We start from the raw sequence: 21,622 nt of genomic DNA, 5'->3' as shown, positions 1-21,622 counted from the left end.
GCCAGTCCCACCTGCACCTTTAAAGAGGGTACTGGACTGGGAGTGGGACGGCCAGGTTCGCCGCGGTCGGGCCTCCGTTTCCCCCGGGAGGAAGGTCGGAGGGAGGGCCGCGCCTCAGTGTGCACCTACTGGCTCGCCGTGCCGGGCGCGGCCCCTTTAAGAGACCCGCCCGCCGCCGCCACCGCCCCCGGCCCTCCCCTTCCTGCGGCGCCGGGTGCGGGCGGGGCGCGGGCCAGGCAGGCGGACAAGGCGGCGGCGGAGGAGGAATGGGCTAGCGGGCCGAGCGGGGCGCACACAATAGCGCGGCCGGCTCCGCCCCGCCCCGCGCCGCGCAGCTCACCTGCCGCGGGAGGGCCGCATTGTTCCTCGGCCATCGCGCGGGCATGGGGGCCGTCGCGCGCCCCGGGGCCGCGCCGCCGCGCCGCCGCTAAGCCCGCGCACTCGAGCCGGGCCGGCCGCGCCATGGTGGACCCCGTGGGCTTCGCCGAGGCGTGGCGCGCGCAGTTCCCGGACTCGGAGCCGCCGCGCATGGAGCTGCGCTCGGTGGGCGACATCGAGCAGGAGCTGGAGCGCTGCAAGGCCTCCATCCGGCGCCTGGAGCAGGAGGTGAACCAGGAGCGCTTCCGGATGATCTACCTGCAGACGTTGCTGGCCAAGGAGAAGAAGAGCTACGACCGCCAGCGCTGGGGCTTCCGGCGCGCAGCGCAGCCCCCCGACGGCGCCGCCGAGCCCCGCGCGCCGCGCCCCGTGCCTGCAGAGTCCGCCGTGGATGAAGCGGAGCCGCGGCCCGACGGCGAGGGCTCCCCGGCCAAAGCCAGGCCTGCCGCAGCGCGCAGGCCGGTTTCCGAGGACCGCGCGCCGCCCCCCAGCGTGGCGGCGCTGCGCTCCAACTTCGAGAGGGTGCGCAAGGGCGCCGGGCCAGCCGGGAGCGATGCCGAGAAGCCCTTCTACGTGAACGTTGAGTTCCACCATGAGCGCGGCCTGGTGAAGGTCAACGACAAGGAGGTGTCGGAGCGCATCAGCGTGCTGGGCAGCCAGGCCATGCTGCTGGAGCGCAAAAAGTCTGTCGTGGGAGGCGGCGACGCGCCTAGGCCCCCGCACCGCGCGCGGGTCTCCGAGAGCGGCTGCGGCCTGGACGGCGACTATGAGGACGCCGAACTGAACCCGCGCTTCCTGAAGGACAACCTTATCCAGGCTAACGGCAGCGGCAGGCCCCCCTGGCCACCCTTGGAGTACCAGCCCTACCAGAGTGTCTACGTCGGGGGCCTGATGGGCGAGGTCGAGGGGAAGGGCCAGCTCCTGCGCAGCCAGAGTGCCTCTGAGCCAGAGAAGCGCCTCACCTGGCCGCGCAGGTCTTACTCCCCCCGCAGCTTCGAGGACAGCGGTGGAGGCTACACCCCGGACTGCAGCTCCAATGAGAACCTCACCTCCAGCGAGGAGGACTTCTCCTCGGGCCAGTCCAGCCGCGTGTCCCCCAGCCCCACCACCTACCGCATGTTCCGGGACAAGAGCCGCTCGCCCTCGCAAAACTCGCAGCAGTCCTTCGAGAGCAGCAGTCCCCCCACACCGCAGTGCCAGAAACGGCACCGGCAGGGCCAGGTCGTGGTGTCCGAGGCCACCATCGTGGGTGTCCGCAAGACTGGACAGATCTGGCCCAGCGATGGGGACAGCTTGCATGGAGAACCAGGTGGGTACTCTTGCCACCTTGGGTGGGGACATCTGCAGACACACTGGAAACCTATTGGGAGTTCCACTGTTGAGGGTGATGGGATAGAGAAGGGAAAGAGAGGAGAGATGCAGTGGATACTCTTTGGAGTAGATCTTTCAGACGCTGTTGTGGACCGAAGGTCCCTGTGTGGTGACAACGCTTAAGCAAGCTCTTGACTGTAACCTAAACGTTGGCAGTTCAGACCCACCCAGCAGCACCGCGGAAGACCTGGCGATCTGCTTCCATAACACCACAGGCATTGAAAACCCTGTGGAGTACAGTTATGCTCTGTACCACATGGGGTTGCCATGAGTTGGAATCCACTCCCTGGCGGCAGTGGGTTTGATTTTTGGTTGTGGACGGGGTGTCCTCTGGTGGTGCAAATTGTTAAGCACTCAACTACTAACCGAAAGGCTGGAGGTTCAGTCCATATAGAGGTGCCTTGGAAGAAAGGCCTCAAGATTTACTTCTGAAAAATCAGCCATTGACAACCCTATGGATCATAGGTCTCATGGGGTCGCCCATGGCCACTGGCTAGGTTAGTGTAGGCTGTGGACGAGAAGGATTCATACACCTGAACGTACTCCATCTCCTCACCCCCTGCTGAGTGCAGACACTTAGTTTCTGGAGTGGGGGTGGGTGGAGGGTGCGGTTCATGGGTTGTAGAGCAGGGCACTTCTTGCTAGAGCATCGCCTGTTAGTCCTCACTTGGGTGCCCTGGTTGGTTATCTGCTTGTGTCTGATCTCTCGAGGCTTCAAGGATGGTGTGGGGCCTGGTCTGTCTCCTTGGGCGTTGATATTTGTCTAGGGTAGTCCCCTACACCCACCACCCCCCTCCCAAATTCTGAACTGGAGGTATTATATGACATGTTTAGGTAACCCAAGATCCGCTGGCTAGGAATCCTGAGCAGGTACATGTCAGAGCAGGTGAAATATGAATTAAAAGGAAGTGAAGCGATAGGCAGACCTGACTCAGTGGGCTACCAACATCCACGGGGAAGGGGTGGAGATTTTTATCCAGGGCTGTGCCTGCTCCTCGTCCTTCCCTGTCATTACTCACCACAGACACGTGCTCTTAACTCTGGCTCCACTGGCTAAGCCTTTAATGTGCCTCCACCACTCAGTCTTCCCAGCCCCCCCTGGAGCTTAATTGGGGCTCCTAGTTGATGGTCTTACCATCTGGGGCTGTCCACATAACTTCTTCTGCAGGGTGAAAATATCCCCATTAGGCGTTTGGTGGGTGGGACCAGGTTTTGAGACCCAGGCCCAGAGTGGCATTGGGGTACAGAAAGGGTGGGTGGGACTGGGATCCAGTGGGCAGGGGGTGTTTGAGCCTGTTGGCACTCACAGGAGTCTTGGTCACTCCTGGGTTGCTCCAGTTCTCTGCTCCATTGATTTTTCTTTTTCTGCTGATGGAGTTGTATGTGCTTGGGTTGCCAGAATTCTCTTGAAACCGACAAGGCTATTTTTGGCTCTGTGAAGCTGGCCTTTCTGTGATCAGCGCTTCGTCGTCTTGTTTGTTTTAGGGACTTCTAGCTGCTGAGCTTCCATTGGCAGTTGGGTTTGGCTGTTGTATGTGTACTGGACCTCTGGCCTGGCCCAGTTGAGTGCCCTAATTCCATTGTGGGGGGCTGTAGAATTTAGAGGCTACTTTGCAGGTGCATCAGCTTCTTTGGGGTCTGGAGGATTGCCCCGTGGTTCCTGGGCACTGGCTCTGTCCTGCCAGCTGTTGGCTGAGCGAGCCAGCTTGAACTGGCCCTGAGCCCCGTGGTGAGGGAGAGTGTTACTAATAAAGAAGATGAAAGGTTGTCACGGAGACCTGCGATCTGAAATGATGTTCTGTTGCTGGTGGGGAATTCTGATTTTTCGGAATGTGGGGTCCTGGTCAGGTAGAATGGGTTTCAGTGGGTGTCCCTGCAGGTGCTTCCCGTGCCCAGCCTTCTATCTGTGCATTCTTGGGGAACATTCTGGCCTGTCTTTATTAGCTTCGGTAGATGGGGCCGTGCTCCCGACCACATCTATCTGCCCAGCGTGGGGCACAAAGTGTATTCTCCATAAATGGCTCCTGTGTTAATCTTATAACTCGGACCCCACTTTTAGGACTTTGTGGCTCCTTCTCTGAATGTCCTCGCGGTCCCATGTTCTCTCTGCTGTTAGGTTTTTTAAATCCTCGACAGTTTTAGCCCTTGGAGCCATTCATCTCTGCAGCCCGCAGTCGCCTCTGACAGTTGGGCCATGTGTGGCTAGCAGGGAAGCAGGGACCCTGAACTGGCCTGGGCATCTGTTTCTGCCTAGTTGTTTACTGATGTTATTTAGATGGCCTTGGAGCCTGCTGGCCAAGGCTGCTCTCTGAAGAGGGACAATGAGGAAAACCACCCTTGTGGGGAGGGGAAACCACCCCAATTCTCCACAGCAGACATGGTAGCCTGGATCTGATAACTTCCAAGCCTGTTTGGTTGAGCAAGCCTGTGTATCTGAGTTGAGGGCCTCTGGTGTTTAAGCGAGTGTTCCCTGATGGTGCAAATGTTAACATGTTCTGCTGCTAATCAAAAGGTTGGAGGTTCGAGTTCACCCGGAAGTGCCTTAGAAAAAGGCCTGGTGATCTCCTTCCGAAAATCAGCCATTGCAAACCCTGTGGAGTTCACTTCTACTCTGACACGCACACAGGGTCACCATGTGTTAGGGTCTACTCCATGCCAACTGTTTTTTTTTTTTGGTGTTTAAGGGAGGGAACTCAATGATCTGAAAGGGCTTCATGCAGAGCTCCCCTGGCTCTCATCCCTCCTCCCATCCCTGTGGGGAGGATACAGCTAGGAAGTGGGCGAGTTCGGGTTGGGGGTTCCTGCATGAAAGCAGATGCCATTCTTTCTGGAATACAGGGGCCCTATGGGCTTGTTCCCCCACCCCACACTGCGGCCTAAGTTAGTCCAGGAGTCCTTCCAACTCCACACACCCGGGGCCCACCTGGGGGGGTCATAACAGACAGCGGTACTCTCGCTGTGTGTCAGCCCTTTCCCTTTGGATGGTGGGATCACACAGGAAAGGACATGGTCTTTGCTGCCTGGGTGTTTAGAAATCAGTGGACGAGAGGGCCACACACGTCGTTTGTGTGCTCAGAGAACCTTCCGAAAGCGGCGGCACTGGAGTGGGGCCTCGACCCGTCAGCAGGAGTCCAATGGCAGAAGGTGTGGGAGAGCTCCAAGGAGCCAAAAAAGACCAGTTGCCGTCAAGTCATCTCTGACTTATGGCGCTCCCATGTGTGTCAGAGTAGAACTGGGCTCCACAGGGCTTTCAGTGGCTGCATTTTTGCAAGTAGATTGACAGACCTTTCTTCCAAGGCTCCTCTGGATGGACTAAACCCTCCAATCTTTTGATTAGTAGCAGAGTGTGTTCACTGTTTGCACCAGCCAGGGACGGTGGAAGCAAAGTCTCAGAGCTCCTGTAGCCGCCCTCCATGACTCCAGACTGCGTACGTTTCTAAGGCAGGGATCACTGGCTCATTTCTGGGTCTCCAGTGGACCCTGGCTCTGAGCCTTCCACATAGCACATACCAGAAGATCCTTTCTTTGCATAGCTGGTGGGGTTGGGCTGGGCAGCTGGGGGAGTGTGCTGACTGGGAAAGGCCTTATCAGCTTACAGCACCTGACTCCTTCAGGTTCAGACTGTACATCTTAACTTTCCTTTCGGAGGACACTGTGAGCCCTTCCATGAGAGAGAAGGCAGAAAACCAAGGTCTTTTGCTCCTTTAGATCTGAGGAATTTTTTTTTTTTAGTTGTTTTATTATAGCAAATACATATTTGTTCATATATACGTATATATATAAAAGAAAACATTTGCTAGTTGACCAGTTTTTACATGTACAGTTCAATGACTTTGGTTTTGTCCATCATGTTGTCTATCACTGCTGTCCGTTTCCAAATTGTTCTTCCACCATTAACAGAAATTCAGTGCCCTCTAAGCTAAGACTCTGCCTTCCCCCTCCCACCTACCTCTATTAATCGCTAAGAAACTTTGGTCTCTATAGATTTGCCTATTTAGATTGTAAGTAGGGTCATACATTTGTCATTTTGCGACTGACTTATTTTGCTCAGCGTTTTCAGAGTTCATCCATGTTGTTGTTGATTGCTGTTGAGTTGGCTCTGTCTCATGGTGACCCCATTTATAACAGAACAAAACTTTGCCTGGTCCTGTACCATCTTCACGAGCATTGGTATGTTTGAGTTCATTGTTGTGGCCATTGTGTATTTTGGGTACCTTCCAACCTAAGGGGCTTGCCTTTTAGTACTATATCAGACAGCATTCTGTTGTGATCCGTAGGGTTTTCATCGGTCGGTTTTTTAAAGTAGATTGCCAGGTCTTTCTTCCTAGTCTTTCTTAGTCTGGAAGCCCTGCTGAAACCTGTTCACCATGGGTGACCCTGCTGCTATTTGAAAAACCAGTGACGTAGCTTCCAGAATCATAGCAACATGTAAAGCCACCACACTAAGACATACTGACAGACGGGTGGTGGAGCCGTCTCAGTTTGGGTCCGAGTCTACATTTAGGATCGAGGCTCAGGCTAATGATGGGTTAAATTAACTGTGAGCCCATGAGGGTTGTTGAGCCTGGCTGGAATACAACTGCTGTGGCTCAAGTAGGGTTTTTTGTTTTTTAATTATTTTTATCATGGTGAAAGTATATACAACAAAACATATACCAAGTGACCAATTTCTGCATGTATAATTCAGTGACATTGATTGTAGTCATCATTGTCCTTTTCAAAATCATTCTCCCACCATTAACATAAACTCAATGCTCCTAAGCAAAAACTCCCTGTCCCTCCCACCCCCGATAACCACTAATGATCTTTGGTTTCTATATATTTGCTATTTCATGTAAGTGAGATCATACAGTATTTGTCCTTTTGTGTCTTACTTATTTCACTCAGCATGACGTTCTGCAGGCTCATCCACGTTATGGCACGCATCAGGACTTCGATTTCTCTTTATGGCTGTGTAGGATTCCATTGTACACATAGACTACGTTTTGTTGAGTGATTCGTCTGTTGATATCTCAAGTAGGGTTTTGAAATTGCCAGGAGTGGTGCTGTCAGCCTGAATTCCGTCTCTGATCCCTAGTGGGCTTGTTCTCCTCTGGAAAATACCGGCTGGGGATGGTGCTGTCTACTTGGCGTTCATGTCTGCTCTTTTGGTGTAATCCCATAAGTCTCACTGGGCACCAAGGAAAGGCCACTGTGGCTGAAAGGGGGCGGGGTGCCTGTGCTGGACTGGCCCAGGTGGGTGTAGGGAGGATTTGAGTGAAGGAGCATGGGGCGGACCCGAGATGTCACCAAGCAGTGCATTCTACTGCTTTACGTGCCGCCACGTCTCTCTACTTACCTACAAAGTCGGGATCAGATGTGAAGTCCTTTCCATTTTCAGTTCTTTAATTTTTTTTCTTAAAGTTATTGTTAACACAGCTTTTCATCCTATTCTTTATCCTAGTTTATAGCTGCTTTTCTTTTACCAAGGCGGCCACCTCTCCTCATTCAATCCCTCAAGAGTATATATTGAGCATTTACTATGGTGGTCCAAGCAGTTTGCTCTCTGCTGCTAACCGAAAGGTTGGCAGTTCAAACCCATCCAGCGGCTCTGTGGAAGAAAGGCCTAGAGATCTTCTTCCATACAGATTGCAGCCAAGAAAACCCAGTGGCGCCCAGCTCTGCTCTGACGTACGTGGGGCCTATGTGAGTTGGTTTTGATTTTTGCTGTGTGCCAGGTACCATCTTCATGAAAATTGTTCTTACCTTCATGCGTGGATTTGTGAAAAGGCTTATCTCCAAGGGCCTCATTTTTTAAAAACTAACAAACAAAAACAAAACCGTTCTTCCTCCAGCTGTCAAAACGTCTTGCTCTAGCTGTGTAGCTTTCTTTAACTGTATGTTCGCAGCTACTTCCCATTAATCCTATGTCTGTCTGACTTCCTTCAGGGTGGGGAGAGCCTCAGACAAGGGGAGAGCCTCAGACAAGGACAGAGTCTGCCGCCTCGGTGTCCTCCAGGTCCTTAGCAGTGTTCGATATGATAAGATCACAACTCAGCTTGTGTGGGTCCGTCTGCATCTTGAGCTAGGCAGTTGTTTGAAGGTCAAAGATGGAACAAGATCCTATCTCTGAGATTTTTATTTGTTCAGACCCTTCCTTGTCCTGGCCCAGCCCCATTTAATCCCATCTAATAAGATAGTGGATTCTCTGAAGACAGTGGTGGCTCAGTGGTAGAATTCTCACCTTCCATGCGGGAGACCCAGGCTCAATTCCCAGCCAGTGCATCTCATGCGCAGCCACCACCCGTCTGTCAGTGGAGGTTTGCAAATTGCTGTGATGCTGAACAGGTTTCAGTGGCGCTTTCAGACTGAGACAGACTGGGAAGAAAGTTCTAGTGATCTGCCCCCCCAAATCAGCCAATGAAAACCCCATGGATCACAACCGTGTGACCCACAGTGACCATGGGGATCCACAGTGACCAGGACCGGGCAGCATTTTGTTCCACTGTGATGAGTTGGGCCTGACTCAACCGCAGACAAGAACAAAAACAATGATGCAGGTGCCCCAGCAATGAAACGTGTTAGCTTCGGAGATTATCAGGCTGCTTAATATCCTTCCTTCATGCTGAGATTTGGGCCTCCCTCACTTATACTCAGGGAGCTTCCCGAATCCTCAGACTGGAGCCTGCTAACGGGCCATTTTGGATTCTGGCCCTTGCTACTGTGACCTTAGAGAATGACTGTGGACAGGGTTTGTAGCCGATGCCTAAGGGGGTCGTGACCGGCAATTCTAGACGCGCTTATCCGAGGCCTGGGGTGGAAGATGGTGCCGCCCTATGTGTAGTGAAGATGACTTCCAGCTTTGATGTAGGCTGTCTCATTTGTCCTCAAAACCTCCTTGTGAAGTGGCTGGAGAAAGATTATTACCATAATTATATGTCTTCAACAGAAGGGGTGTGAGAAGACACACAGGCCTAAAATAACCACCATGGTCAGGCAGTCGACGAAGGGGCTGGCGCCGGCCTCTCTCCACAGGCTGAGAAGTGGCCTAGGTTGGTCATTCACCAAGCACGTTTTGGGCAGCTGCTATGCCCAGCACATGCTGAGTATCACCAGACAGTCCCTAGTAGCAGATCGTTTTCAGTCTGGTGGGGAGACAGTTACCATGGAAAATCATTTGGTCACCAGCCTACGGGCAGCTCCTTGCAGGCATCTGGCACCACTTAGGGACATTGGTTCTCTCACTTCATTGCATAAGCCCTGGAGAGAGAGATGCCTTAGCTCTTTAGGCATTTTGCTAAGGACCCTCCAGCAGATGATGTGTGAGGGGCCCGAGAGAAGAGATCCGTTGGAAGGTGACTGCCTGTCCACCCAATAGCCGAGGGGTAGGTGGTTCAGGTGTGAGCGGAGGGACAAGGCAGAGAGATGCCCGGGAGCCTGCAAGGATGGTCAGATGTGTGGCCTGGAGAGTAGGGTGGGGGACCAGGGAGCGCTGGGAATGGGCCGTCTCCAGGCTAGCCAGGTGCCGAGGGTAAAGGGGACCCCGGAAGAAGAGGAAAAGACTGGCTGCACCAGTTACAGCAGGAGCCGTTCAGACAGAGCAGGGCCAGCACAGCTGAGGATTCCTCCACTCAGGTGCCACTGTTGGCTTGAGAAGAGCTTTGAAGCCTCATTTCACTGGGAGGGCCTGCCGTACTCCCGCTTTCAGATTGCTGGTGTAAATTGGTCTGCCAGGGCAGCAGAAAGAGACTTCCTCACATAACAGGACCTTGGTGAAAGCAGCATATTTGACATATTGTTAGTTGCCGTACAGTTGGCTCTGGTTCATGGTGAACTTATGTGAAACAGAAGGAGACGTTGCCCAGTCCTGCACCATCTTTGCAGTCATTGGTGTGATTGACCCCATTGTTGAAGCCATTGTGTCAGTCCATCTCATTGAGGGTTACCCTTATTTTGCTGACCCTCTACCCACCATGATGTACTTTTCTAGTGATTGGTCTTTCCTGATTATGTGTCTAAAGTAAGCAGGATGAAGTCTCACCATCCTCACTTCTAAGGAGCATTCTGGTTGGTTTTCTTCTAAGCCTGACTTGTTCATTCTTCTGGTGGTCCGTGGTATATTCAGTATTCTTCACCGGCACCACAATTCTTATGTATCAGTTTTTCTGTCTTCCTTATTCATTGTCCAGCTTTTGCATGCTTATGAGGCAGTTGAAAAGACCATGGCTTGGGTCAAACACGCCTTAGTCATCAAAGTGACATCTTTGCTTTTTAATACCTCAGAGAAGTCTTTTACAGCAGATCTGCTCGGTGCAGTACGGTTGTTTGACTTCTTGACTGCTGCTTCTATGGATGTTGATTGTTGATCCAAGTAGAATGAAGTTGTTGACGACTTCAGTTTCTTTTCATTTGTTTATCAGGTGGGATGTGTTGACACAGTCTGTGGACAGAGCACAGACAATGAAGAAAGAAGAGCCACTCGCCCCAAGCCTTGGTGCTTGCCAGTGGCGTGGCCTTGCCTAGGGGCCTTAGTTCTCCCTTCTACTCTGTTACCTGGTGATGACAACCCACTTCCTTGCTGGATCAGTGGGAGCGGGTGGGCAGAGGCCCACTTAGGTCTAAACACATAACGGAGTGGCAGCATGGTCAGCCTCAGGGGCCATTCCATCTGGTGTTGGGGGCCACTCCTTGTGCGTCTCACTGCAATTAACTAAACACCACTTAATAAGAACTTTTAAAAAAGTAGACAAGTCAGTGGGTGTACGAGCTTGAGGGGGAACCTGGGGACCACTGGACCACTGTGGCCTTCAGCCCAGTGGTTCTCTCCAGCCTCTCATGGTATGCCGCCCTGTGCCTGGTGTGGTTCTTAAACGTAACAGATACAAGTTGTGTTTTTCTGTATGACCCCTACATGAAAGCCAGTGACTTCATCTGGAACTGGGTTGGAGACATGCGCGTCCAGAATCCTTGGGCCACGTACTGTAGTCCACCGGCCCTGTGCAGGCTCCTCCCCTGCTGGACCATACTAACCCCTATGGGGTGGGATGGCCTTTGTCCTTCTCTGGAGACTTGAGGGTGGGGTGGAATGGGATGTTCCTTGCAGTATCCCTGAACTTGTGGCTTTTTTTTTTTAATTGTGGTAAAACATATATAACATAAAATTACCGTTTCAACCATTTTCAAGTGTATGACCCAGTGACATTAATCCCATTCACCATGTTCTGCAACTATTACCACTGTTTGTTTCCAAAACTTTTTCATCACCCCACACAGAAGCCCTGTGCCCACTGAGCAATAATTCCCCGTTCCCCCCATGTAACCCCCAATCTGCTTCCTGTCTCAGCGCATTTGCCTATTCTGGACATTTCATGTAAGTGGAGTCATCCAATATTTGTCTTTCTGTGACTGACTTATTTCACTCAGCATGGTGTTTTCAGGGTTCATCCATGTTGTAGCATGTTATCAGGACTTCATTTCTTTTTGTGGCTGAGTAATACCCCACTGTATAGATATACCACATGTGGTTTATCCATTCATCCGTTGATGGACACTGGGGTTGTTTCCACCTTTTGGCTTTTGTGCGTAGTGCTGCTGTGATTATTGGTGTACAGGCCTCTGTTTGAGTCCTCACTCTCAGGTTTTGTAGGTGTATACCTAGGATTGGGCCATATGGTATTTTTATGTTGATAACTTTTTCAAGTACATCAGTCTAGGAGTCTATTCACTTTTCTTGTATGAATTCAGCCCAGGTGTCCAGATAGCTGATCATCAAGTATATAGTACAGGCTCCGTCCTATAGTCTTAGAGGGGCAGGGGTGATTGGTGTAGGTACCGGTATCTGGTTGCAGCAGGGTTTCACGCTCTGAATAAGACAGGGGGCTGAGAATTGTCCCCCAGATGTCTCTGAGGAAAGCACGTCCTTCTTCCTTAGATCGTACAGGTGGGTGGATTCTGCAGATGGACTGTGGGCACCCAATGTTTTTGGCTGTAAGGACTGGGAGGTACCAGTTATCCTTGGGCCCCTGTCGCAGGTGGCTTGGTGACCTGGGTGGAGCCACCAGTCCTTAGGCCCCTGATGTGGGTAGGTGAGGACCCTGTTTAATAGGCAAAGCAATGTCATACTTCAAAAACACACCTCTCCACCACACAGCTGAGACAGTTGTTGTCTGCCAACAAGGGCCTATTCTCCTGAAATAGGCCCACACAGGTCCACGCAGCGGGGAGAGGTATTCAAAGTCCACAGACCGTTTGTGCCTGCACGGGAGCAGCTTCTGTCCTGAGCTCCCCATATGTTGATAACTTTTTTTTTTTATTTTAATCGTAGCCATCCGGGGTGAAGTGGTAACTTACTGTGGTTTTGATTTGCATTTCCCTAATGGCTAATGAAGCCGAACATCTTTTCATGTGCTTATTGCCCACTTGCATATCTTTGGAGAAATTTCTATTCAAGCCCTTTGCCTATTTTTTGATTGGGTGGACTTGTGGCTTTTGGGGGGCCTCGCAGCCAGGAACTGGGGGAAGAGAGAAACTTGTTGATTTTTCTCGTAGTCTCTCCCTACCACAAGTTTGCACAGGAAAGGCTTAAACCACTTTGCTCTCGTTTTTAGTAATTGTGTGGCCTAAAAAGAGGAAGTATAAACCACAGACTTTCTTATTTTCCTAAGAAGGGGGGGCGGTGGGGAAGCTTTGAAAGTCAGCCAGTGCCTGGGCCGGCCCATCCAGGTCCTTGGCTGCACATTCCAGAGGCTTTCAGAACTGGAGGCCATTGCCCTTTATGCAGCGTGGGAAGAGGTGGGTTGGTGGGGCCTGGCCCTGACAGGGTGCCTTGAGGTGCAGGCAGCCACGGGGTATAGCGTGGGACTTCAAGCTGGAGTGCGGGAAGAGTTGTGCGAGGGTGCCTATGTGATTAATGTAATTTATGTCACTAAATTGTATGAGTGCAAAATGTTACATCAGCAAACATCGTGTTATATATATTTTTATAACAAAAAAAAAAAGTCGTGAGACATTCCCATGGAGCTTTGTGGGCACTTTGGGGTGACTGAACATCTGTTAGGGGCTACCAGTCCACAGTAACCACTGCCATCACTGTCCCCAGCTACTCCTGACTCCCTTCCTGAGGGACCATGACAACTAGACGGCAGCAGATTTGGGTCCTCTCTCTCTTTTCCCTCTCTGTTTTCCAGAGCTGCTGAAAACGTCTTCTGCTGGGAGACCTTGAGGGAGACGTTCTGTTTATTAGGCTTGGGATGAAGCCGAGTGTCTGGTTTGACTTCCCTGGTTCCTCCCCTGTCCTTCTTGTCACCTAAACAAGGAGTTAATGTGTGTGAGAGTGTTGTTGTTGTTAAACAGCTTTCAAAAAAAAAAAAAAAAGCAAACCCAGTGCCTGTCAGGTCGATTCTCACTCACAGCGACCCTTATAGGACAGAGTAGAACTGCCCCGTAGAGTTTCCAAGGAGCGCCTGGTGGATTTGAACTGCCAGCCCTTTGGTTAGCAGCCGTAGCACTTAACCACTGTGCCACAAGGGTTTCCTCACAGCTTTACTGAGGTATAATTCACATACCATACTGCTCACCCGTTTAAAATGTACTGTTTGATGGCATTTAGTATATTCACAGATAAAGGTGCAGCCATCACCAGAGTTAACGTTAGAATGTTCTCATCACTTCCCAAAGGAAACCCCATACGCTTTAGCCGTCACCTCCTATCTATTTCCCAGCCTCCTCCCCAGCTGTTGGCAACCACTAATCTATTCTCTGTCTCTAGATTTGTGTCCTCTGGCTATTTCACGTAAATGGGATTTATGTTATGTGGCCTTTTGTGCCTGGCATCTTTCGCTGAGCAAAATGATTTCAAGGTTAGTGTGAGTCATTCCTTTTTGTGTGTGTTTGTGTGGTAAAAATATATATATATATAACACAATATTTACCAATTCGGCTATTTTTACATGTACAATTCAGTGACATTGGTTACGTTCATCGTGTTGGGCAACCATCACCACTATCCCTTTCCAAATTATTCCACCACCATTAACGGAAATTCAGGGCTTCCCAAGCAATGACTCCCCTTCTTTCCTTCCTTCTCACCCCTGGGAACCATTAACAAACCTTGGTCCCTGTACATTTGCCTAGTTCATGTAAGTGGGATCATACAGTATTTTTCCTTTTGTGTGTGACTTGTTTTGCTGAGCTTAAGTTTTCAAGGTTTGTCCATGTTGTGGCATGCATCAGGACTTAACTTCTCTTTACGACTGAGTAGTACTCCATTGTGCGTGTGAACCATGTTTTGTTGATTCATTCATCTGCCGATGAACACTTAGGTTGTGTTCACCTTTTGGCTGCTGTGAATAGTGTTGCCGTGAACGTTGCGTACAGCACTTTATTCTGTTTTGTTAATCATGCTGTGGCGAGTATGTTTATAAGCAAGTGGCTGTCCCTCCCTAATTACCCAGTGCTCTCTCTGCTGGCTCCCAGGGAGTCCTGCTCAGACCTGTCTTTGGGGATTGTGAGGAGGTTCTGGTGGGACTGGTAGAGCCTCCTCTCATCCTGGCTTCGGGGTAAGTGCCTAGGACCTCTTTGGGTTTGCCAGGGGCCAGGGCAGTGGGCCCGTGTGGCTGAGCTTGTTGCATAGCCTCCAGCCCTGTGGCACCTCCTCACACCTGCCCGGCCTTCCATCCAGAGACCCGAGGGCTGTGGTCTCCCCTGGCCTTTTCCTTTGTGGCCTGGGCAGTGGTCAGGCAGCAGCCCTGAGCTGACCAAGGATACAGGTGAAAGGTAAAGGGCTGACACCACTTGGCATCATGTGCTGTCCTTGGCCAAATGCCTCCCTATGGGGTCGCCGTGAAGGAGCATCAGGGACCCCGTAGCTGAGTGCCCTGAGGTTTCAGGTGGAGCACCTGGAAGCTGTGTGAGATTGTTCCCAGGGCTTTGGGCTCGTCTGGAGCCGGGTAGGTGCGATGGTCTTCATTCTGTGGCCCACCCTGATGCCCACGGGATGGGCCCTTGGCGCCGTGTCAGCCTCGGTGGTCCTTCTCAGGTCCTGTGACTATTTCTGTGAGTAGTGTAGTTAGGTAGCCTGCTCCGTGCAGTGGGCTCACACCAGGGGTGAGCACAGCCATCACATCTTAGACCTGAGAGTGAAAGGCAGAGCGAGTACACAGATGTTGGCTTCAGAATGCTTTCACTCCTCACATAGAGAAAAAAATTGTCCACGTTGGCATCACCTGAAACTAACTGTAAGGTGTTGTCTTCATTGAAAAAAAGTATCATCCTCAAAGGTCCCTGAGTAGCACAGTTTTCTTTCAGCTACTAACTGAAAAGTTGGTGGTTTGAATCCACCCAGCAGTGCTGTGGAAGGAAGACCTGGCCATCTGCTTCCATAAAGCTTACAACCAAGAAAACCCTGTGGTGCCATTCTACTCTGTAACACATGGGGTCTGTATGAGTTGGAGTTAACTGAATGACAGTGGGTTTGGGGTGGTTTTTTTTTTTTTTTTTTTTTTTTTGGTGTAATCCTGACTCCTCCACAGAACTGGGGGGACAAGGACACCACCAAACACACTTCCACCTCTTTCGAGGTCAGGATGTGGCGGTGCCTACTCACCCGTCCCTTCTTGCTCCCTCTTTTTCAATTTTTTTTTTTAAATTGTAGTAAAATACATGTAACAAAACCTTTGCCATTTTAAACATTTTTAAATGTACAATTCAGTGACATTAGTTGCACTCACCATGTACAGCCATCACCATTGAACGTTTCCATGCATTTCCCATCATCCAGTAGAAACTCAGTGCCCATTTAGCAATAACTCCTCTTCTCTCTTCCCTTTTCCCCTGGTAACCACTAACCTGCCTGGGTCTCTATGCATTTACCTATTCTGGATATTTCATGTCAGTGAGACCATGGGATATTTGCTCTTTTGGGACTGACTTCTCTCACTCAGTATAATGTTTTCAAGGTTCGTCCATGTTGTGGCGTGCATCAGGACTTCCATTCCCCATTACGGCTGAGTAATATTCCATTAAGGAGCCCTGGTGGTGCAACCGTTAACCACTGGGCTGCTAACCGAAAGGTTGGGGGTTTGAACCCACCCAGAGGCTCTGCAGGAGAAAGACCTGCTTCCGTAAAGATTACAGCCTAGGAAACCCTATGGGGTGTTCTTTTGTCACATGGGGTCACTGTGAGTTGAAAATCAACTCCATGGCACCTAACAACAACAATATTCCATTATATGTATGTATCACGTTTTTATTATCCATTCATCTGTGAGTGGACACTTGGGTTGTTTTTACCTTTGACTACTATGAACAGTGGTACAGTGAACGTCGGTCTATATCAGTCTGTTTGGGTCCCTGTCTTCACTTCTGGATACATACCCAGGATTAGGATCGCTGGATCATGTGGTAGTTATATGTTTAACTTTTTGAAGAACTGCCCAACTGCTTTCCTCAGCAGCTGCACCATTTGATGTTCCCACCAACAATGGACGGGAGTTCCAATTTCAGTGTTTTATAGGAGGCAGAGTTGAGAGTAAATCACTGGTCTGTTCTCCAGGAGGGCGTTCAGTGCCACAGAGGTAGGGCGATGCTCAGGCTCAACCTTAGCTAGGCTGTGAGAATTTGGCCCTTAACAGTCCGGGTTGTGCTTATTGAAGTAATGTGGTCCTTGTTCTCATCTTGTCCTCAGTTGGCAGATGGTGTGTTTGTCTGTGGAGGAGCCCTGGGCTCTGGGAGGAACATGGGGCAGCAGGGCCTTGGTCCAGGCCCTGGGCTCTAGCAGGAGCGTGGGGCAGCCTTGGTCCAGGCCCTCAGCTCTGGGAGGAACATGGGGCAGCCTTGGTCCTGGGCCCAGGCTCTGGGAGGAGCGCCGGGCAGCCTTGGCTCAAGAGCTGGGCTCTGGGAGAAGCGCAAGGCAACCTTGGTCCAGGCCCTGGGCTCTGGGAGGAGCATGGGGCAGCCTTGGCCCAGGCCCTGGGCTCTGGGAGGATCATGGGGCGACCTTGGTCCTGGCCCTGGGCTCTGGGAAGAGCGTGGGGCAGCCTTGGTCCAGGCCTTGGGCTCTGGGAGGAGCGTGGGGCAGCCTTGGCTCAGGCCCTGGGCTCTGGGAGGAGCATGGGGTAGTGGTGCAGCATTGGTTCAGGAACCTGTCTTGCTTCCTGCTCCCTGGCCCCTGCCCCTGTGCCAGCTTCTTTATCCTGAGGAGTCTGCAGCCTCAGGATCCAGAAATCCTGGCAAGGTGGCAGTAGAGGCTCCCAGGTGAGGCCAGCGCCTGGCAGCTGTGGGGGTTCCTGGGTGAAACTGGCCCATGGTCTCCTGGGAAGCAGCACTTTGTTCTCCCTACTCATGAACAGGGGACCCCTTTGTACTTACTGTGTAGGACGGAGTCGCTGGGCTCCCAAGAGTCAGCAAGGGGCCTGCTCCCCAATTTCATGTAGGGGTGCAGAAGGCTGGGAGATGACTGTGAGAACCAGGGTGCCCTGGCCAGTTATAGGGGCACTGAACCATCTCATCCAAGTGCAGGCATAAATTTGAGATGGGACATGTTGCTGTTGTTAGCTGTTGTCAAGTCGGCCCCTGACCCATGGAGACCCATGCACAATGGCATGAAACACTGTCCAGTCCTGTGCCATCCCTGTGCTAGGTGGATGGGACCATCCTGATCCATTGGGTTTTCAGGGGTTGATTTTTGAAAGTAGATTGCCAGGACGCTCTTCCTTGTCCCTCTTAGTCTGGAAGCTCCGCTGAAGTCTGTTCAGCATCATAGCATCACACAAGCCTCCCCTGACAGACAGGTGGTGGCTGCATATGAGGTGATTGGCCAGGAGTGGAACCCAGGTCTCCTGCGTGGAAGATGAAGATTCTACTACCACTGGTCCCTGAGAGGAGATCTAAGAGTGAACACTTCTTCCTCTCCTTTCTTTCTCCCTTGTGTCTTCCTGCCCCTGAAGCACAAAGCTCCCTGGAGTCTGAGCTAATCTCTGCTCCAGGAGCACTTAGGGAGGCAGGAGGACCACTCTGTGTTTACTAGGTTTGAAAGCCAGGCATAATGGGGCATGGCTGTGAATGATGTGGACACCAAAGGGTGCTGTTGCTGAGGTAGGGCTGGTCGCCAGAGCAGCCCTGAATTGCAAGTGTTACCGTGGGCTTGATACCCACGCAGCCCCACACTTGGCTCTGGCGTGGCAGACCGGGTTGTGGCCATGGGCTGAGTTTTGCTGGGGCTATGTTTCCACCTGGGGCTTGGGTCCTCTTCTAGGCTTGCTCAGGTCGTTGGCAGAATTGAGGACCTAGCAGCTGCAGGACTGAGGGCCCCATGTTCCTGGCTGCAGGCTGCGACCACTCCCAGCTTCTGGAGACTACCCTTCCATAGCATTCATGGCACGGCCGCATGCTTATTTCCTCCCAGCGAGTCTGTGTTTTCTAGAAGGCTCCGTAGGTGGTTTTACTCCTTAGCCAGGGTTGAGAACCACCACCCATGGAAATCAATAAGCACGAGCCGTAAGGTTTGAAGGGCTGACGTGTAGAAGAGGGGAGATATCTGGACAACTGGTCTGTTATTAATGACTAGAAACTTGGGGGAGATAAATCTTTGCTCAACATTAAAGACTTTTTTCCCCCAACTTTATATATAATCATGTTTTGTGGTAGTAGCCGTTGATTTGGCTCCAACTGACGGTGTCCCCATATACAACAAAATGAAACGTATGTGTATATGTACGTAAATGTATGCATATGTATACATTTGCGTGATCATTGGTATCTATTTTTAAAGCTTCTCTGAATTTTGAGTGCCTTCCAACCTAGGGGGCTCATCTTCCAGCACTATATTGGACAACATTCTGTTGTGATCCATAGAGTTTTCATTGATCGCCAGACCTTCCTTCCTAATCTTAGTCTGGAAGCTCTGCTGAAGCCTGTTCACCATGGGTGACCCTCCTGGTTTTTGAAATACAAGTGGCAGAGCTTCCATCAACATGCAAGCCAGCACAATATGACAGACTGACAGATGGGTGGTAGATATTATAATCATAAATGTAACTGTTTTCTTATTTTCTGCAGCTGAGAATTTGCTGTATAGTTAGGAGCCTTGTTTTGTTAACTAATATGAATGTTTTCTCTTGTTATTAATATTTTGTAAACATTTTTAAGGGCCACATTATTACTTTATATAGAGTTATATTTTAACTTACCTAATTTTAGTGAATTGTTTTGGACATTTAGAGTGCTTACTGCATGTATTGTTGTTGTTCGTTGCCCTTGAGTCCGCTCAGATTCGTGGTGACCTTATATATATATCAGAATGAAACATTGTCCGATTTTGCGCCATCTCTATGATCATTGGTATGTTTGAGCCCATTGTTGCAGCCACCATGTCATCCCATTTCATGAATGGTTTCCCTTGTTTTTGCTGACCCTCCACTTTCCCAAACATGATGTCTTTTTCTAGGGATTGGTCTTTCCTGATGACACATCCTTAAGTAAGCAACGAGTTCTTCTCGTGGTCCATGGTATAGTCAGTATTATTCACCAATACCACAATTTGAATGCTTCTGTTCTTCTGTCTTCGTTTTTCATTGTCCAGCTTTCGCATGCATATGAGGTGATTGAGAAGATCATGGCTTGAGTCAGACATACCTTACTTATCAAAGTGACATTTTTGCTTTTTAAAACTTTAAAGAGGTGTTTTGCAGCAGATTTACCAATGCAGTATGTCGTTTGATTTCTTGACTGCTGCCTCCATGGGCGTTGGTTGTTGATCTGTGCCATCAGATCAGTTCCAACTCACAGCGACCTGTGCATGGCAGAATAAAACATTGCCTGGTCCTGTACCATTCTTACAATCATTGTTATATTTGAGCCTATTGTTGCAGCCACTGTGTCAATCCATCTTGTTGAGGGTCGTCTTCTTTTTCACTGACTCTCTAGTTTACCAAGCATAATGTCATTCTCCAGAGGTTGGTCCCCCTTGAAAACATGCCCAAAGTAAGTGAGATGAAATCTTGCCTTCCTCACTTCTAAGGAGTATTCTGGCTGTACTTCTTCCGAGACAGATTTGTTTGTTCTTCTGGCATTCCGTGGTATATGCGGTATTCTTCACCGACACCATAGTTCAGATGCATCAATTCTTCACCCTTTAGCTGGGTATTTTAAGTAATGCTTTGATGAATGTCTTCGTCATCTAGTGTTGCTGTAACAGAAATACCACAAGTGGATGGCTTTTTTCAAAGAGAAGCTTATTCTCTCACAATCCAGTAGGCTAGAAGTCCGAATTCAGGGTGCTGGCTCCAGGGAAATGCTTTCTTTCTCTGTCAGCTCTTGTGGAAGGTCCTTGTCATCAGTCTTCCTTGGTTTGGGAACAACTCAGTGCCGGAACCTCAGAGGCAAAGGATGTGCTTTGCTCTCAGGGCTGCTTTCTTGGTGGTCTGAGACATCCTATGTCTTTCTGCTTGCTTCTTTTATATCCCAAAAGAGATTGGCTTAAGTCTTGTAGACCTCATGAATATAAACTACCACTAATCCATCTTATTACATTACAGTGATAGGCTTTACAACACATAGGGAAATCACATCAGAAGATAAAATGGTACACAATCATAAAATCATACAAGGGAATCATGATTTAGCCAAGTTGACAGATATTTTGGGGGGATACAGTTCAATCCATGACAGTGAACATCTTTTTGTACAGATTTCTCTTTGCACGTTTCCAGTGATGTCCCTGAGGGTAGCTGTCTATCAGTAAGTTAACCGGGTCAGAAGATATTGATGTTTTTAAAACCCTTAGTGACTCCTGCCAAATTACTTTTCAGAAATGTTTTTTCCAGCTTACCCCTGGTTTTAAGACTTAGTCTGTTCTCTGACTTCTTTCTTGCCCTTATTGTTTTTGCAGAATTTTACTGAAGCGGTTCCATCAGATGATGAAAAAGCCATGCCAGGTGAGGCCTTGCCTCACAAATCTAAAATTGTGATCTGGAGTTTTTGTCCAGAGAAGAAGGATCTGAAGAGGGGGCTGGCTTCAGGTCCAGGGGTCTGCCTGAGGCTAGGTGCCACCATCAATCCTGATGCCTCAATGACCCTTGGAAACATCTGGCCCTGTGGGCCCTGGTTTAGGAGGAACCCTGAACAGGACTGTGCTGGTCCAATCTCTAATTCAGGGTGTTTCCTGAGGCCATTGGCTACATGACACTCAGCTCTTTGTCAGCGCAGTGGTCCTTGGTAGGGAAAGAACTCACTGTCCTTGTGTTTATCCTGAAACTTGCTATTTTGTTGACGCTCAGGGCCATTTTCAATAGAATCTGCAAAGCATCCTGGCTTCTCCTTTCCTTCCCAGAAGTGGATAAAGTCTGCTAGATAACCTTGTCCAGTTATTTCTGGCTCGTGGAGCCCTTGCTGGGCTTGAATTGAAGCCCCTAGGAGGTAGAATGCCATAGTATAAAGGGGATTTTACAGGAGGAGGAGACACTGGCGTGGCAGGGTGCTAGGCCAGGACAGCAGGATGCGGCGGGATTTGGGATTTGTTGTGACAAACCCCTTCTCGTGGGGGAAGAATTTTCATGGTTGTACATGGTGTCCCTGGGTGGTGCAGACGGTGAATGTGCTCAGCTGTTAACTGGAAGGTTGGCTGTTCGAGTCTACTGGAGGCACCTTGGAAAAAAGCCTTGGCAATCTACTTCCAAAAGATCAGCCCTTGAAAACCCTATGGAGCAAAGTTCTCTGACACACATGGGGTTGCCATGAGTCATAGTCAACTCGATGGCAGCTGGTTTTTTTACGGTTGTTGTCATGGTTTGAATTGTGTCCCCCCAAAATATGTGTCAACTTGGTTAGGCCGTGATTCCTAGTATTGTGTGGTTGTCCTCCATTTTGTGATTTTCGTATGTGCTATAAATCATTGTCT

General features: G+C 50.2%; 1 protein-coding gene and 1 long non-coding RNA gene across 5 annotated transcripts in view; both read left to right on the top strand.

Moving 5' to 3' along the window:
• The first annotated feature begins 222 nt into the window (after positions 1–222).
• Positions 223–21,622, top strand: part of BCR (BCR activator of RhoGEF and GTPase) — a 147,160-nt gene continuing 125,760 nt past the window's right edge. For 3 of the 4 annotated variants that reach the window (XM_049865396.1, XM_049865400.1, XM_049865397.1), the window contains exon 1: positions 399–1,687. In XM_049865396.1, the coding sequence (XP_049721353.1) occupies positions 463–1,687 (1,225 nt within the window). In that variant the 5' untranslated portion in view covers positions 399–462. Of the gene's footprint in view, positions 1,688–21,622 lie in introns of all 4 variants that reach the window. The other variant, XM_049865398.1, reaches the window with a different exon arrangement.
• Positions 3,033–15,233, top strand: LOC126065404 (uncharacterized). Its single transcript, XR_007514851.1, has 2 exons — positions 3,033–13,996; positions 14,156–15,233. It is a non-coding gene; the product is annotated as an uncharacterized LOC126065404 (long non-coding RNA).

This window comes from Elephas maximus, chromosome 22, assembly GCF_024166365.1.
Source record: "Elephas maximus indicus isolate mEleMax1 chromosome 22, mEleMax1 primary haplotype, whole genome shotgun sequence".
Classification (NCBI taxonomy): Eukaryota; Metazoa; Chordata; class Mammalia; order Proboscidea; family Elephantidae; genus Elephas; species Elephas maximus.
Note: the sequence above shows the minus strand (reverse complement) of the source record. Positions and strands in the feature narration are given on the sequence as shown.